The 16,626-nt window shown below is 40.2% G+C and overlaps 1 protein-coding gene across 2 annotated transcripts in view; it reads left to right on the top strand.

Moving 5' to 3' along the window:
• The first annotated feature begins 6,657 nt into the window (after positions 1-6,657).
• Positions 6,658-16,626, top strand: part of SEMA3C (semaphorin 3C) — a 158,659-nt gene continuing 148,690 nt past the window's right edge. The window contains exons 1-2 of one of the 2 annotated variants that reach the window (XM_088134903.1): positions 6,658-6,999; positions 13,541-13,682. In XM_088134903.1, coding sequence (XP_087991029.1) covers positions 13,580-13,682 — 103 coding nt within the window. In that variant the 5' untranslated portion in view covers positions 6,658-6,999; positions 13,541-13,579. The remainder of the gene's footprint in view (positions 7,000-13,540; positions 13,683-16,626) is intronic. The other variant, XM_088134904.1, reaches the window with a different exon arrangement.

Raw genomic sequence — 16,626 nt, forward strand, 5'->3', positions numbered from 1 at the left:
CACTTTTTAATGAGATGGGTGGTAACAAATTTGACATATAAATAAATAAAATAAAATAAAATAAAATAAAATAAAATAAAATAAAATAAAATAAAATAAAATAATAAATAAATGCTTGTAGAAACTCGGAGGACTACCATGAAGAATGACTTCTGAGTGGTCCTTAATGAGCTGCTCTTGAGTTGAGAATGGCCAAAAAAAAGTACTTTAGACAGCGAGGTTAAAATATAATTGTACTTATAACTGCTGTGAAGAATATTGGAAGCCACTTAATTTGTATCTTTTCCCTTTCTTTTCTATTGTTCTTTTTCTTTTCCTTTCTTGCACTTCTAGCTTTCTCTTTGATTTCTTTTTTTCTTTTTTCTTCCTTTCTAGATCTTAGTTTGTCATCTTCCTTTTTAAAAGTTTTAATTAAAATTTTATATCCATATATATCCATAGGCTACAAATGTAGATAAAGTGAAAGCACGCTGCTATCAAAAAGTGATGGCATTTAATTGTGTAGATACTTCAGCTGTTATTGAGCGTGCAGTAGAACATGAGCTATTTTCATCTATAAAGTAAATTAAGAAGTTCAGTAATTGGTTCTGAATTCTGCTATGCTGACTTATCTTTTTTTTCCCCACTAGATTTGTACGCTGCTCATTTCTAAAGGCTCTGGGTGGCTAACAGTCAGAAACATCATAACTCCCCCCTCCCCCCATTAAACAGAAATGAACCCACTGAAAAAAATAATGGAAATCTGAAGACCATCCAAGGGATTTAAGGAAGAAGTTACGGATCTGCCAATGCATTGCTGCTGACTGCTCTCCTGAAATACAGAGACTGGATTTCTGAAGGGGGGGGTAGTTGCAATGCAAGGGGGCTGTGATCGAAAATGCCTGTTTCTAAGGTCTTATTAGATGCTGTTCTTGGATAGATGGGACCTGGAGGGAGGCGGCCTTGAGAGGCAGATTATAGGAGATGTCCACAGACAACTAGATTTGGAGCCATGTAGCATCTTAAAGGTGACCATCAATGCCATGAATCACACCCAGAAGCCAACTGGCAGCTAATGCAGCTCCTGAAAAATAGAGCTACCCAAACATAGCAGGAGATGCCTGTCGCTGCCCAGGCCATCCTTTTCGTACCATGTGTAGCTTTGCCTTTTGCAAAGGCAAAAGTAGCCCCAGGTAGAGTCTGTTACAGTGTGTTACAGTAAACCAAACAGGAGGGGACTTGGGCATGAGTGACTGATCAAAGCACTACCTGTCAGCCCCACTAGGTAGACCAGACCAGGAAAACAACTCTACAGGAAGGCTGAAACTGCTTTTATTGAAACTGGCTATAACATCATCATGCATGTCTGATCGTGCTGGACCTCCTCCTCCTTTTTATAGTGCAGTAAATTAGGGAAGCATCTATCTGAGCAGCTTATGAATGTTCTGGACTTAAAAAATGTTTCATCCCCTTTGGCCTAGGCAACAGTTCCTGCCTATCTCCATCAAGGTCATCTCCCTTATTCTCTACAGTACCTGTGTAAAGTGCTCCTGACCAAAGCTGCCACCTCCACAAGCAAAACCTGTAAGTCCAGGAGGACTCTAACTTGTGAACCACCTCTGAATGGGGGAATACAATTCTGTTCAGAGCCAAAGATGGTGCTACTCTGGAATTATTTGGCCCACAGGCCCCAAAGCCACTCCATCTTGGAGGGATTCAGTTGAAGTCTGTTCTTTTCCATCCTGACCCTGACAGCCTCCAGGTACTTCTACCATATTATCTGTTTAGCATGACGTGGATAGATGACCTCTTCATGTATTAAGGAGGAGTGAAGAGAATAGAGAGCCCTGGGTAACTCTTTAGAATAGAGATCTCTAGGCAAATTTCTCATCTTCCCCCACCCCCATTGCAACTGACCACTGAGGAAAGAAACCACTGAAGAATGGTGTGCCCCACTCCAATCCTTCAGAGCCAATCCGAAAAAAGATCATAGATGAGGTTATTAAAAGCTGCTGAGAGGTCCAGGAGGACCATTCCACCCGATCTTGGACTCTCCACAGATCCTTCATAAATGTGACCAATGCATTTTCTGTGTTGAACCCTGATTGGTCCAGATCTTGTTTCTTCTAGGGTTTTCTGAGATTGCTGCATCTACCACCTTTCCCAAAAAGGAGAGATTAGAAACTGGTCTAAAGTTGCCTCAAATAGTTGCATCAAGTGATGGTTTCTTGAGCAGGAGTGCACCATATTCTTTTTCAGAGAAGAAACAACTGTCACCCAAAGAAGGATTGGCAACTTAACCAATCACAAGGGGCAGGGATCAGCTGAGAAATGGGGAGCTGACACTAAAGATAACCCTGTTTCCTCAGGACCCAGACTAAACTAATCTCAGATGACTTCACGAGATGAAGCCCTGATCATCTCCACTGACATTGGACATCTAGTGTAAAATCTTCAATCTCAGAATCCCATTACATTTCCCCCCATTTCACTCTTCTCACCAACCTGATTCTTGCTATGTATTAAGAGAAGACATCACACATTTGAAATACTGTAATTTGATACTCAATTTAATATTAACACGTAACTGTCACAATGCAATTACAAGAAAACAGAGGGCCTTCACTTGTGTAAATATGAATATAAAATTATATTATTGTTGTTTCTTGTGCAGTTGAGACTTTCCAGGAACCTAGGAAGGAAGACATACTTTCAGAGATAAAAGAGATGTCCCCATAGGATGGTGAACCTATATGGTTAAACTTCTTATACCAGCTCACAATCAAGAACACAGGTTCTCACACAGATTCTGAATGGGTGGGCTTATTGTAAGGAAAAAACAATGGTTCACTTACAGAATCTTGGAAACTGGATATGTGTACCTTGGCTCTCATTTATCAGGGAATAATTAGGGCAAGAGTTCTCCTATTGCCTTCTTCCTAACTACTGGTTTAATGAGGAAGAAGATAATTGCTTCTTTGATTGCTCATCTGTTCTTGTTTGGCAATATTTGGGAAACATCTATTTTCATTTAGAAACTATCAATTTTCTTTCCCAGGTGCATCTTCTTATGGGATAGGGTGGGAACATAATTAAAGTGTATAAAACCATGTATGGCATGGAGAAAGTAGACAAGGATTAGCTTGATTCCCTCTCGAAATGCAAAAACCAGGGGCTATTTAATAAACTGATTGGAAGGAGATTTCAAACAAACAAAGAAAATACTTCTTCACACAATGCAGAGGTGATCTGTGGAATTTATTACTACAAGGCACAGTGATGGCCAGTTACCTGGAATGGTTTTAAAAGGAAATTGGACAAATTCATGAATGACAGATCTATCAAGACCTATTGGTCTAGAACATTGGTCAATGTTCCCTGCAGGTTGCAGGCAGAACACCTCCAAATTCTAGTTGCAGGGTACCAACGATGGGAAAGGGATGTCTTCATCTCCTCTTGTAAACATACGAAGGGCTGAACATCTGTACACTTATATAAGCGCAAACTGTAAGAGCAACAGTCTCAAGACTTCAGTTTGTAAACACAAGGAGGCATACAAACACTTTGTCTTAAGCTGTTAGACATCCTCTTGAGACATTGCTCCCATATTTCAATTATTTGGAAAGGTGTAAGGACATAGCATCTCTATTCTAAGGACTGAAATAAAGCTCAGAAATATGAAACAGATCTCTGATTTTGCCAAACTTAAAAAAAAATAAAATCTGTTGCTGGAGGGGTTAAAGCTCTCTAAACGAAAGAGAAAAAAAAAATTGCTTCCAAGTCACATTTGTTCTAGAGATGCAAGGCAAAACATGCAGTTCTCTTTACTGTAAAAAGCTTAGCTCAGTGTTGTCCAAACTTGACCACTTTAAGATGAGTGGACTTCAACTCCCAGAATTCCCCAGCCAGCATGGCTGGCTGGGGAATTCTAGGAGTTGAAGTCCACTCATCTTAAAGTGGCCAAGTTTGGACAACATTGGCTTAGATAGATCGACATGGTTAATTTAAAGTTTATCATCTAAATATTGCAACACCAACCTGTGGCTTGCATCCACAAATATTTATTACATTCACATATCGGTCCACATTCAGTCACGCTTTCAGATGGACTTAGATGTTCCGTAGGGAAATGTTGAGTCACTATACAGCATATCTGCATATGTGAACTGCCCAGATGGCAGTTGCTTGCTTCTAGCAATCAGTCCTAGGTATTTCACACTGACCAAAATAGTAGCCCAGTTATGATGCGTGCCTGGTTAGTCACATGCTGCTCTTCTGGGAAGCAGCAAGACTTCAGTGCAAATGAAAGAACGGCTGGAGTCCCTATTTAAGCAGCATGTAACATTGCAATTAAACGTCAAACTGAGGCTCCTGTGAGATAATTGGCTAACCTCAGAAATAAGCATTTGTGGAAATTTGTCAGGACAATAGAGAGAAATCAGTTTTATTCTGATCCCCATTTTGAAAGAAGTATCAGCATAAATTATACGCCTGACCAATTTGAAAAACCTACATGGAGTGGGAGATTTAAGTCTTTAAGTCTCTTTCTACTGATCTGGGAGCATTGCGGGGGGGGGCAGAAAAGTCAAGATGGGGGTTGCAACTATGTGACTCAAGCTTAATCCCTCTTGTACATGCACTGACAGCATATACATGTACAATCATGGGGTCACAGCTGGCATTTTAACTTTTTTTGACCCCCAGGACATTGTTGGTTACGGCTCCCTTTTCTGCCATGTTATCACACTGTCTCTCAGTGAATGAATGAATGGTCTTAATTGTACACAATATATATTTCTACATTTAAAATGATAAATCCCAAATAAAAATACAGCGCAAAGTTTCTATCAAATGACAGTAAATAAAATATAAAATATATGCTTATAGCGGTAGAATAATATACAGAAAAAACAGGAACTAAAATACCCATGTCCAATTCAGTAAGTTATTATGCTACTTTATATTAACTCACTACTAAGCATAATGTTAAGATCCCCAAAAGCTGGTTGACTCCTTTGATAAAATATTATACCTGTAAAATACCTTAATATAATACTTCAACACTAAAATAGTGCTTTAATATACTTTTAAATTAAAACACGCACATATTTAAAACTGATTGAGCTATTGATTTTAATTATCAATAATTATAAAAGTCACCTTATTGAAATTTTTATTAAGTATCTACAGGGACATTTCTATTAGTAAAAGTCCTCAGAATTGTTTAAACACTCAATTTTTTTTGGCAGATTATGAATCCTAGAATCCCAGCAAGAATAAACATCTTTACAGATAACAAGTCACATTTTACCACTAGCCCAAACAAGTTTTAAGATTCACTGTCTTAAGATAAGCAAATCTTCCATTCCTGTACCTTCTTTTCACTATGCAGTGACACCTACTGATCTGTAATATATTGCAGACTTGTTCTTCTACTGCTTGAAACTCGTTTTTTTTTTTTTTTTTAACAGCGCTCATGGAGTTCACAAATAATTAGAAGATCTACGTGGTTTTGAATTAGAATGATAGTATTAAAACTTCTCCTTTTGACCTGCAACAAAGAGGAGAATAAAACTTTTGGATAAGGGAGGGGGCAACGTGGAACTTACTTCTTTAAGGAAAGCCAGATGCTGACATAGTATAACTGGAAACCTGATGTGTTTCATGAAGACTTAGTGCAGTACAACTGAACAGAATGAGAAACTTTAGAGACAATAAATGGATTTGACTCCTTGCCTTTTCTTTTCTGCAGTACAGTTCTTTAACAGGAGTCAGGTCTCAATGGAATTGAACCCAGGACCTGTTTCTATAGCATGAGAACAGCCACAAAATAAAACTCAAGTCAGCCAAGAGTAGAGTGCTCTAAACATGTACAAAGTGCATTCCTCCACTGCTGTGTAACTGTAACTAGTTGTCACCTGCCTGCCTGAAATTAGAAATTATGACACTGAGATTAATAAAGTCACATCTGGAGAGGTTGTGAAGGTGTCATTTGTTCAGAAAAATAATGAAAATACAAATCTCATTGCGCTACTGGCCAGCAAGACCAATGGCAAACACAGCCATTGTGGCTTGTGAGACAAACCACCGCTTAACCCAGCACAGGAACCCAATGGTGTAGTGGTGAAGATGTTGAACTAGCACCAGGAAATCCAGCTTCAAGTCGATCCTCAGCCCTGGAAACTTACTGAGGAGATGCTGGGCCAGGAATTCACTCTCTCTCAGCCCGACCCCGTAGCGCGGGGACAAAATGAAGGGGGATCCCTCGCAAGCCGCCTGGTGCTCCACCAGGAAAGGCGGGCTATAACTTCTAAGGCATCTATAGCGAAAGAATTACGCGAGCAGCGAACGCTCCCTCCGTCTTACGGACTCGCGACAGTCGCCAGATGGTACGGCCGGAAGGGCAGCGGTGGGCGCAGGTGAGCAAGTTTTGGTGCAAGAAGAGAGGACCAGAGGGAAGCCTTCGCCTCATTCGGGACCAGCTCTTTCCTTGCGTCCCTCCGGGCTCCGACTTTCCCTCACCTGCCTTTGGCTGCCAGCTTGCCCGGCTCCTTCCTTCCTTCCTTCCTTCGGCCTCGTCCATCCATCCGTCCCTCCCTCCGTCCCTTCTCGGAGGTGTGGCCTCCCCGGTTATTTACGAGCGCGCCCGCCCTCCCATTCGCTCCGCTAAGGATGTCTTCGGGGCTCCGGCGGAGCCGCTGCAGGAACGAAGGCGGACCCGGGGAGGGCTCGGAGACGCCGGAGCGAGTGTAATTGGAGCCCGCCCGCCTGCCCGGAGTACTTTCCATTCCGGCTTCCCTCGTCTAGTCGCTCCACAAGGCGAAGGAGGCTCCCGGTGGCACCTGAAAAGCGCCGGCTGCAAAGATTGGATTCTCGCCCCCCTCCTCGCCCGCCCTGGGAATCTGCCACCTACCTAAAAGTGATTTCAAGCGCTGGGATTTTTTTCTTCTTGAAGTTGCTTCTCTCCCCAAAGGAGGTGGTTGCGTTTGGCGCTTTGTTGCTGAATCCGTCAGCGGCGTGGTGAGTACCATCCAGAGTTCCTTTTCTCACGAGTCGATACATCCAAAGAGGGGTCGCATTTTAACCCCTTATTGCCGAGGAATAAATGCGCCCCCCAACCCCGCCACTGAATTGATTCCCCCTCTTGAAATTGAGTCTTTTCTTCCTCCTCCTCCTCGCAGAATATCGCTCACTACACCTGCTGTGGGCTTCCCTTTTCAGCTGGTTAAAATAAAGAAAGAAAGAAAAATTAAAGAAAAAAATTCCCAACTTTTCAACAGCGTCTCTTTGCTAACGCACGTTGGCCGATTTCGGCGGCGGGGGGATCTGATCTCCTCTCCGCCAGCGATGGAGCTCCCGGGCGCTTTGAAACTGGGTCCTCCGCGCCCCGCTTCCAGGCCGGTGGGGGTCATGTTCTGTCCAGACATCCGAGCGTATTTTTCTGCCTAGGTTTTGAGGGGACGGGGCAGGTCTGAGTTTGAAGACACCCGCGAAAACGATGCTTGGAGAACGAAAGCAGGACGGTTTGCTGGGTGGAAAAGGGGGGGGGAGCGTTATTGCAAAATGCCTATTTCCTTTTTCTAATCCACGTGGCGTTTAGTAGGGCTTAAAAATAATAACACGGGCTTGCACGTGGTGTCTGATCAGGTACGTATCTTCTTGGGGGTATGTCCCACAAATCTCAGGTTTTGAAGGGTGGAGGGTTCCTCCCCCCCCCCACCCCCACCCCCACCCCCAACCCCAACCCCAACCCCAACCTGTAGATTGCTTCCTCAAAAAGCGAATAGATGCTTTGAGTTTCCCCAGGTAACTCTGTCCTCAGTTTCTCAAAAGTAAGACCTTTTGCTTTCAATTAGCACAGGTGAAAGGGTGTTTGGGGTCGGGGTTGGGGGCACCTGTTCACTTGTTTTGTTGTGGAAAAGGACCAAATGAAATTTGATTGGCAGGGGCCAGGCAGCAAAACAGTGTCAGTCTAAAAGTCAGCCCAAATAATTAAAAAAAAAGTTTTATTCATTTTAAGTTTAGTTTAAGTTGGTATAAATGGGGAAATGCCAGAAGGCATTGTATGGGCTGTGGCTCTTACTTCTTTCCGAATAAACTCCATTGCAAAACTTTGGTTATTTCTCTTCCTATGGTATTGAAAGAATGCATTCCAAAGTGGTGGAATACTAATTCTACTGATTGGCTACTTGGGTCGAACAAAAGCATTTCGTTGAGCGTTAATGGCATTTCTTCTCTTGCAAAAAGGATTGTGGAGAAGGAATCCCTATTAGCTGGGTAGGAGTTGGATAAACCAGAAGTAGTGAAGGGCTGAATTGAAGAGATCACCCCGCCCCCAAAGAAAATAAATCTTAAAAGTGCAAAGTGTCATTATTTCCAAGTTTTTTTGTGCCATGAATCTGTACTTGTGGAAATTAATGTGAACATTTTCTACCTAAAACATTTGCTTTATTTATTCCAACTCTAGTGTGTGGGAAGTTAACAAGATGTTGAGTGGGGTTTCATACAACCCACCCATAAATTCATTGGGTCATAGGTTGTAAGCCATTCTTTTGTTTAAACAATGGTTATGTGAAATAACTGATTTATATAGAAGCCATGGTAAACCATGGTTTACAAACCCCAGTGGAGATCATATTTAGCCATAATCAGAAGAGTCCATGGTGCAGTGTCCAAAACCATCTAGAGAAGGTAACACAAAATCCTCACATTAATGACTGAAATTCTCCATACTCCTGTGGGCACTGAATATCTCTGGCTACATAAAATTAGAAATGGCTATGATCAACTAATTTCTTCATGCGACTTTTTGTTGTTGTTGATGCAGCCTGGATTTCTTTTTTGAATGAAACGTCATGTGTGACTCTTAGTTGACCAAAATTGACCATGAGGTTGTGAACCTTTCACCTCAAATGTTTCCTCCCAAACTTATTTCTTGCTGTTAAGTAATCTGTGAAAATCGCTGTCAAAATTATTGGTCTTGTTACAGTATTAGCTGCAGGCATCATAATCAGGTTGTTGACTATCTGTAGCTAACATCCACAGGGGGAGCAAGGTGGCAAGTGATATTTTGGGAGTTGTGATATCATTATGCGACTTACATAATTCACATCATTTGTGAGATGGGATGACATCATTATGGCTATCAGGTGGGAAATTATTTGTAAGATGGAGTTAGTATTTTCCAAGAAGGTGTTAGGTCTATTCAAGGGTGAGAAAACATGCATGTATGCAGGGGGGAAAATAATTCCTTGGTGGACCCTAGTAGAATGTAATTGAATGCAATATGGAGGTTGTATAAAGTACATGTAATAGGAAGATTGTAGGAGGATAAAATCTTTGGCTTTGCTTTTGCTACTGTAGGAAGTATAATATTTGGCAGAGATAGAAGTGGAGATCATACTATATAACAAAAAGTACGAACCTTTGAGGACCAACTATTTATTTTGGAACTATAAGTTTCCACACATCTTTGCTCACATGGATATGTGAAATTGCACTAATTTCCTGTTTGAATAGCAATTCAGTATTCATACCTTCTGTGGAGGTATGGGATGTGTGCAATATGCCCAACTAGGAACTTTTAATACCAATTATGGAACAACAGTACTTTAGTCTGAAAGCCAAAATTAGCTCCTCCTATTAATTCAGATTAAAGTTTTTATTATACCCTAAATGTTAACCAAAAAACCAAACAAACAAACATTGATTTGTATCCCATTCTCATCATGATCTCCCTGGCCCATGAGACCATTCACTTTAACAAGAGTGGCCAAGGGAGATCCAGTGGAGGTGGAAATTTGGCTGGACATCAGGTGTTGGAATTGCACCAGGGAAAAAGTGAGGTGATACCTGCATGCCTCTACACAAAGCAGAAACTTGTATTTCAGTGGCAAGGAGTTTGCTGCATGAATGATTGAATGGATAGAGTTTGAATAATAATTGGAGAAAGGGAAATACAACATCAGATTAAATATATTAACTAGTTTCAGGAAAGGGAAAAGAGGAGGAGAAGAGAAAGAGAACTAACTTCTAATTAAAATCAACCAGAATTCCACGAACAACATTTGTTTGAGTTTCTAATGATTTATGATAGCCATCTATAACTTTATAGATGTGTTGCAATCGTTTGGCTGAAGATTCCAGTATTTCTAGTGTCATTACATTGGAAGGCACTAGACTGTAGAAGGCAGGTTTATGGAGAACATGGTTAATGTCTGATTTAGATCTCTGCCTCTGTAGGGATGAAGTGAAGGCAATTTATGTATCAGGATACTTCATAGTCCCAACAGAACTCTTTTTATTCTTACCTGTTCTACATTGAACAGGGCAACTCTGTAAGGCTGTGCCAAATATTCATATGCAACCTGTTTAACTTAAGTGCAGAAAAAGGTTGTTTGTGAACATATGCATGTTGAGTTTGTTTTTTAGCTGTTATTGATCAGGGTAGTTGCTTCTGAGCTACGTGATCTTAGGTTGTTGGGAGTTATCAATCTAGTTTCAAGAGTATGGTTGGATCCTGTTCATATATTGTCATCACAAAGCTGAATTTGGTGTTTGGAAGATGTTTCTTGCCCTTCTCTTCATACAGAAACACAATGGGCAGCTCTGAAATCTGTGCTTTGTGATGCCAATATAGAACTAAATTCAATCTGACTTCTGAGACTTCATAACATTTGGAAGAAGGCACTTTTCAAAGGGATTGGAGTTTGTGAAAAAGAAACTCCTTTCATAACAGCCTTAAATGTTTCTCCTTCAGGAAGTCTTTTTAGCATTATCCTGATAGGGAAACAAGGAGAATTATACTTGACATTAATTTCACCACTTTGGAAGGGACATTCAGCTGAGAATACAAGAGTTAATGATTGATCATTGAATCCAGATAGTTTGATGCAAAAGTGCAAAGTGAACACAACACCTTTTTATATTCGTTTTCCCCTACATTCATTTACTGTTACATAATCTACTCACTTCCAGATGATATGATTCAACCTGCTTTCAGAAGCAACTGAAACTGAATTCTGTGGAATTCCTTGTGATCTCTGTACCCTTTTCCCAACTCCAGTGAATTCCTGTAAAATAGGTGAACTACATCTAGTTTACATCTCCTTCTTGTATAGTTATACGAGAACCCCAATCAACTTGTCCTCATCATATTTTCAGTTACAGCATTACAAAATCACTGTGGAGGTTATCTAATATACACTTAAATCTCTAAGACAATCTTCCTTATTTTAGTATCATCCAGATATGTTGGACACTAAATTTCTATAATCTTCCATGAGCTTGGCAGGAATGATGGGAGTCGTAAACCAGTACAAAGAAGGTACGGAGCTGGCCAAGGATGTCCTAAATATTAAGTTGGTGTGTTCTAGAACAATCACGCAAAGACTGGTTTAGCTACTTCTGCAATGGCTGCCATATCAACAATTCAGAAAATTCTTGGTTTACGTGGCTTATTTGAATGTTTTTGTCATGCTGGGATCACAGTTGACAGTAGGAGAAATTTGAAGAGGCCAACAAGTTATTGGCATATTAATGGCTGAAATTATTTCCTCATAGCATGCCCAATTTACATTTTAGTGACTTCTATGTGTTTGCTGCTTCACTTCTAGTTCACCTTTAAAACCACTAACAAAAGAGTAAACATTTGGGAATAAGTAATTTACCACTATACATTCCTGGTCATATTTTATTTACATCAACATCATTTATGGCTATTTAATTGTTGCATAAAAGTCAGAGTTATATTTTATTTAATGAGAATGAATAATAGTCCTCCCCTCCCCCCAAACTTCTAGCTGTTTTGAAGTACCTCTTCAATTTATAGTTGAACATGAAATGCCTTAAAAACAGACATTTCCCTTTGGACATGTTTAACTTTGGTCATATTTAAGAAGTAGGGCTATACCTTTCGTTAAACTAAATATTTTGGTGTATCTTTTGGTAATGTAGTTGACTGGCCCCTGAACGCTAATAAATGCATATGTTCATGTAAAGGTATGGAAAAGTGTAATGTGTAATAGCATCTGAAGGGAGTTTGCACATTGGCTAAACAACAATCAGCTGAAGAATGTGAATGTGTACTGAAGAATGTGAATTGTTCATAAACATTTCATACATTTTTCAAATAATATACATAATCTCCATAAACATTTCAGATACTGCCCAAATTTAGATGGTTCCACTTAAAGGAGGTTGTTTTGGGCTCCAACCAAAATAATTTCTACTTCAGTCCCATTGAAATAAAATGGTTCTGCATGTAAATGTTTTCAGAACAGTCAAGATCTCTTGTATTCACTAGGTAACGTATGTACTACCCAATTATCTTCATTGTCTTTTGTAATTTGTCAACTTTTTAAAGGATCTTTGGGTTATATGGCCCATTTTCCTTTTATCTATTGTCCTTTTCTGCCTCATCTTCCTGTATTTGTTTCATAGTATAGAATCATTGCAGTTCATTAATACTCACCACTGAATTCATATTCCATAGTCACAAGATCAATAAAAAGGTTTCATTTTTCCTCCCTTCTAACATTCCTAAGGCATTCATAACCTAAGACTTGTCACTTTCCTTTGATCAGTGGTTCTGCTATGCTTTTGCCATTGATCTGGTAAGGCTGTTGCAGGCTGAGAATATTTGGTGTTTAGCTAAATGATGGTCTTGCCAAAGCCACAATGGATGCCTGATTACTCCAGACGCAAGCTCATTGCAAACAATCCTATGTAGGGCCTGATTAGTGTTTATACTGTTCAGATCTGGAACCGGGGAATTTCATCTCTATTTACATTAGTAACACATCCATTGGTTTCATAGGAGGGCTTTCAAAGACTGTGCCAAGATTTGGAGGTTTTGGCAAGGCACCACCAGTGGGGAAGCCCTATGACCTATAAGCAGTGACATGTAGAGGGAGAACATTTTTATGCTGCCTCCAACTTCATAGATTCCTTCATTCCAGCCTTCCCCAACTTGGTTGCTATTCAGAGATGTGGACTTCAGCTTCCAGAATTCTCAGCAGTCCAAGAATTCTGCTTGGAGAATTCTGGGAGCTGAAGTCCAGTCAACCTAGGAGATTTCTAGACTGCTTTACAACCATTGTCTTCCTGTTTTGCCTCTTCAGAGCTGCCACACATCCTTTCTCTCCAAATGTTTTCCATTCTAAATTTTATTCAAGGATAAGCCTAAAGTGGCAGTCATGGTTACTCTGACCTGCATAGGCCCTTTTTACATTTTGGAAAGAGTACAGTAAAGGCAGAGGTCTAAAAATATCAAGACGTTTTCATTCATGAAACCTTATAGCTTGCCCTTGCTTTGTTCTGCCTTGACATTTAACATAATAATTTTTCCAGCAGGTGGGAATCATCCTTAGTGGAATAAATTGAAGTTAATCCTTACGGTGGGCTTTTTTGAACTGTTTCAGGTTTTTTTTTTTTTTTACTGCTTGCCCTGGCAGATTTTGAAGAATGATGCAAACCATCAGTTCTGATCAAACTGTTCTGTGCTGTCACATTGACCCTGCATGTTGTGAAATGTGTAAAATTTCTCTCTTTTCCCTTTCAGGTTTCCTCTCTTGGATATTAAGCTTTGCATCCTAAGATAATGACTTTTCAAAGACTCCAGGTGTTGATTGGAGTGTTTATTTGCTCTTGCTGTGTAAAAGGATCCTCCCAGCCTCAGGCCAGGGTGTTCTTAACATTCAATGGTAAGAAAGCAGTTGTAGATCTCTTCTCTTCTCTTCTCTTCTCTTCTCTTCTCTTCTCTTCTCTTCTCTTCTCTTCTCTTCTCTTCTCTTCTCTTCTCTTCTCTTCTCTTCAAGCAGTAAATAAAATACAGATTTATCAACCTAATTTCCCTTCCTTTCAATGCATATACATTAATATGGGTGTTGGGTCTGCTCCTACCAATGTTTATAAAATGTACTTCCTGAGGTTTAAAGGAGTAGTGTTTTGACTCTTGGCCCTTTTAATGCCCTTGACTTCTTGCATGTGATCACTGTAGACATCACTGTATTCATGTGAATGTTTTTGTAAGGTATGCAGAGCTGTATTTCAAGTGGTTTCCTGGGCTGCTTCTGACGTGCTGAACTTCTCAGCTGGAATTACGTTTTTGCAGATGACAGAGCCATCAGGGCAATTATGTCCTCCAGAGGCAGAGGACAACATTATCAGTTCCTTTTCATTTTAAAGAGCCATAGACTTCAGTTTCTGCAGCTGGCAAATACAATTAGCCACAATCATTCTTTACTTCCAATATAGGTACACTATCATATTACCCTCCACCCCATCTTCTTGTTGTAACAGTTTTTGATCAGTTCAGGAACAATACCTTACATTATGATACCTAAGTCTCCTCCAAGCCCATAGCTTAAAATGCCAGGAAGGAGAAGGGGAGAGAGAAGCTACCTTTCCATTCAAATCCGACTTTATCGTTTGCAGCCTTTGATGGGACATGTCTGAGAAATCTTCCTTCAGCTTAAAACAAGTCTTAGGGTACTCATGGATTGCTGAATGCATATTTTTCTTGCCTGAAACATCCACTGTTCTTACACTTATTGTATATTGTTAAGAATCCTACAAACAGCTTCACTAACAGGAAAAACCAAATGAAACCCAAACCAGCTTTTTTTTTTAAAAAAAAAGCTGATAAAGCATAAAAAATCCAGCCAGCAGAATTGGGGGGGGGGGGGCAGGTGGTGAAGAGCTGTAGTAAAAGATAAAATCAAAGAAGTGAGGAAGCAGTAGGGGAAAAGCTTATGGTACTCCAGCCATTGTACCTGCTACTCAAGCTTTGTAGTTGTCCCCCTCCTGCTACTTTCCAGGGATGTGAATCACCATTCTTCTTAACAAGAAGGAGCAAGGGAAGACAGGGGAAATACTAATGATATCTGCTTATTTGCTATATATGGTCATTTTTAAAAATTGTTTTGGTCATATACTCATTTCATTAAAGAAGGGGACTAGTGACCAGGCATTGGCCTCACAGAGTAAACTAGATAGGAATCACAACTAGATGAGCTAATTCTACTTTTTTGTAAAGCTACATTGACAGAATCTTGCAAGTCTGCAAGTACAATCCTACCCCCCACCATCTCCTTCACAGTGCAAGAAACTAGGGAGGGTCCCTTATCAGCCTCTTGCCCCACCCATTATGCAGCGGTGGGCTATGCTGTCTCTTATCTGACTGTTCCCTTGGCAGTGTCTCTTGGCCCAGTCTCCCAAGGTCTTTCCCATGTACCATTATACCAGGCAGCACTGTTTCTCTGTTGGAATACCCTCCTTTTACAACATAGATATGCTTCATTCCTTCTAATTTCCCAAAAGCTATCATAGATAGAACTTTTCCAAAGAGCATTGTCACCAACTTTGACTTATTAATCAAAGACGTATACATCTTGGATTTGTTTCCTTTTGAAACATTGCAGTGATTTAATTGTTGGTAGTATTTTATTGGGTTTTGTTATGATTTGATTTATTTCTCATTATCACTGTCATTGTAATTTATCCTCACGTTGTAACTGTGATTAGTTATTGTTTGTTCAAATGTATTGATATTTACTGCAGATGTTTCAACTGTTACAGATGTTTTTGTCAGTCATGCTGTGAGCTCTGAGTCAGTATAGAAGTAGAATAAATAAATGCAATAAATGGTTCACTACATGGGCATATCAGAACCATAAAAGTCTAGAAATGGAAGATAACCAATTTAAGTCATTACTTCCAGCCACCTGTTCAGTGCAAGGATCCATCTTAAGGCATCTCAGTTTCCACAGTGACATTGCTCTTGTTATTAGGGATTATCTTTATTTCCCTTTACATGCAATCAGAATCTGCTTTCCTGTAAATTACATCCATTATTCTGATGCTTTTTGTTCTGGTAGAAGAGAGAACTAATCTTGACCAACTTCTCCATGGCACTGAGCCAGGGGTTGATTGATTGACTGATATTTATCCATTTCCTTTCAATTCTGCCCTTCCTCTGGATTCTGGAAAGTCAAGGCAGAGGAAGGGCAGAATTTCTCTGAGTTCAATTCCCCTCCTCACCTTTATTCTCATAAAAACCCTCTGAGATAGATTGAGGTGGAGAGCTAGCACGTGCCATCTAGTGAGACTCTGAAGTGAATGGAGATTTGAAGCTGAGTCTCCCCAGTCCTCCTACTCTGCCACATTAGCTTTGATTGGCAGTGACTACCCAATATTTTGAATTACATGTTTTATGCAGTGCTTTGTCCACAACAGCTTATGACTCAGTACCAGCTTCCCTGTTATAGAAAACCTGGAGTGGAGGATGGAAAATGACTTGCTTTAGGTTCACTTGATGTACGGAGAAGAAAACAATTTTCTCTAGATTGCATGGGTAATTTCCTCAGTGTCTGCTTTGGTTCAGGCAAGTGCTCTGCATTTCAGCATGTCTTACCAGGTACCCTGCAAATGTGTGCACAGGTGGCATCAGTGTGTGCATGGTCCACTTTTCTTTTGCCACCCTTTTACATGAAGTATCAGTGTTAGGAAGTCTGGTACATTCGAAGAGCAAATTCCTACCTTTGGACTAAGAATACAGGATTCTGATTTTCCAGACAGAAAGATGTATCTGCCTTGAAAAAGCCAAACTAAGTGGGAATGCAAATTCTTTGCTTGGGGAAGAGGTCC

Source organism: Python bivittatus, unplaced genomic scaffold, assembly GCF_059951505.1.
Source record: "Python bivittatus isolate LINGU-HERP-01145 unplaced genomic scaffold, Pbiv_v1 ctg000120_np1212, whole genome shotgun sequence".
Lineage (NCBI taxonomy): Eukaryota > Metazoa > Chordata > Lepidosauria > Squamata > Pythonidae > Python > Python bivittatus.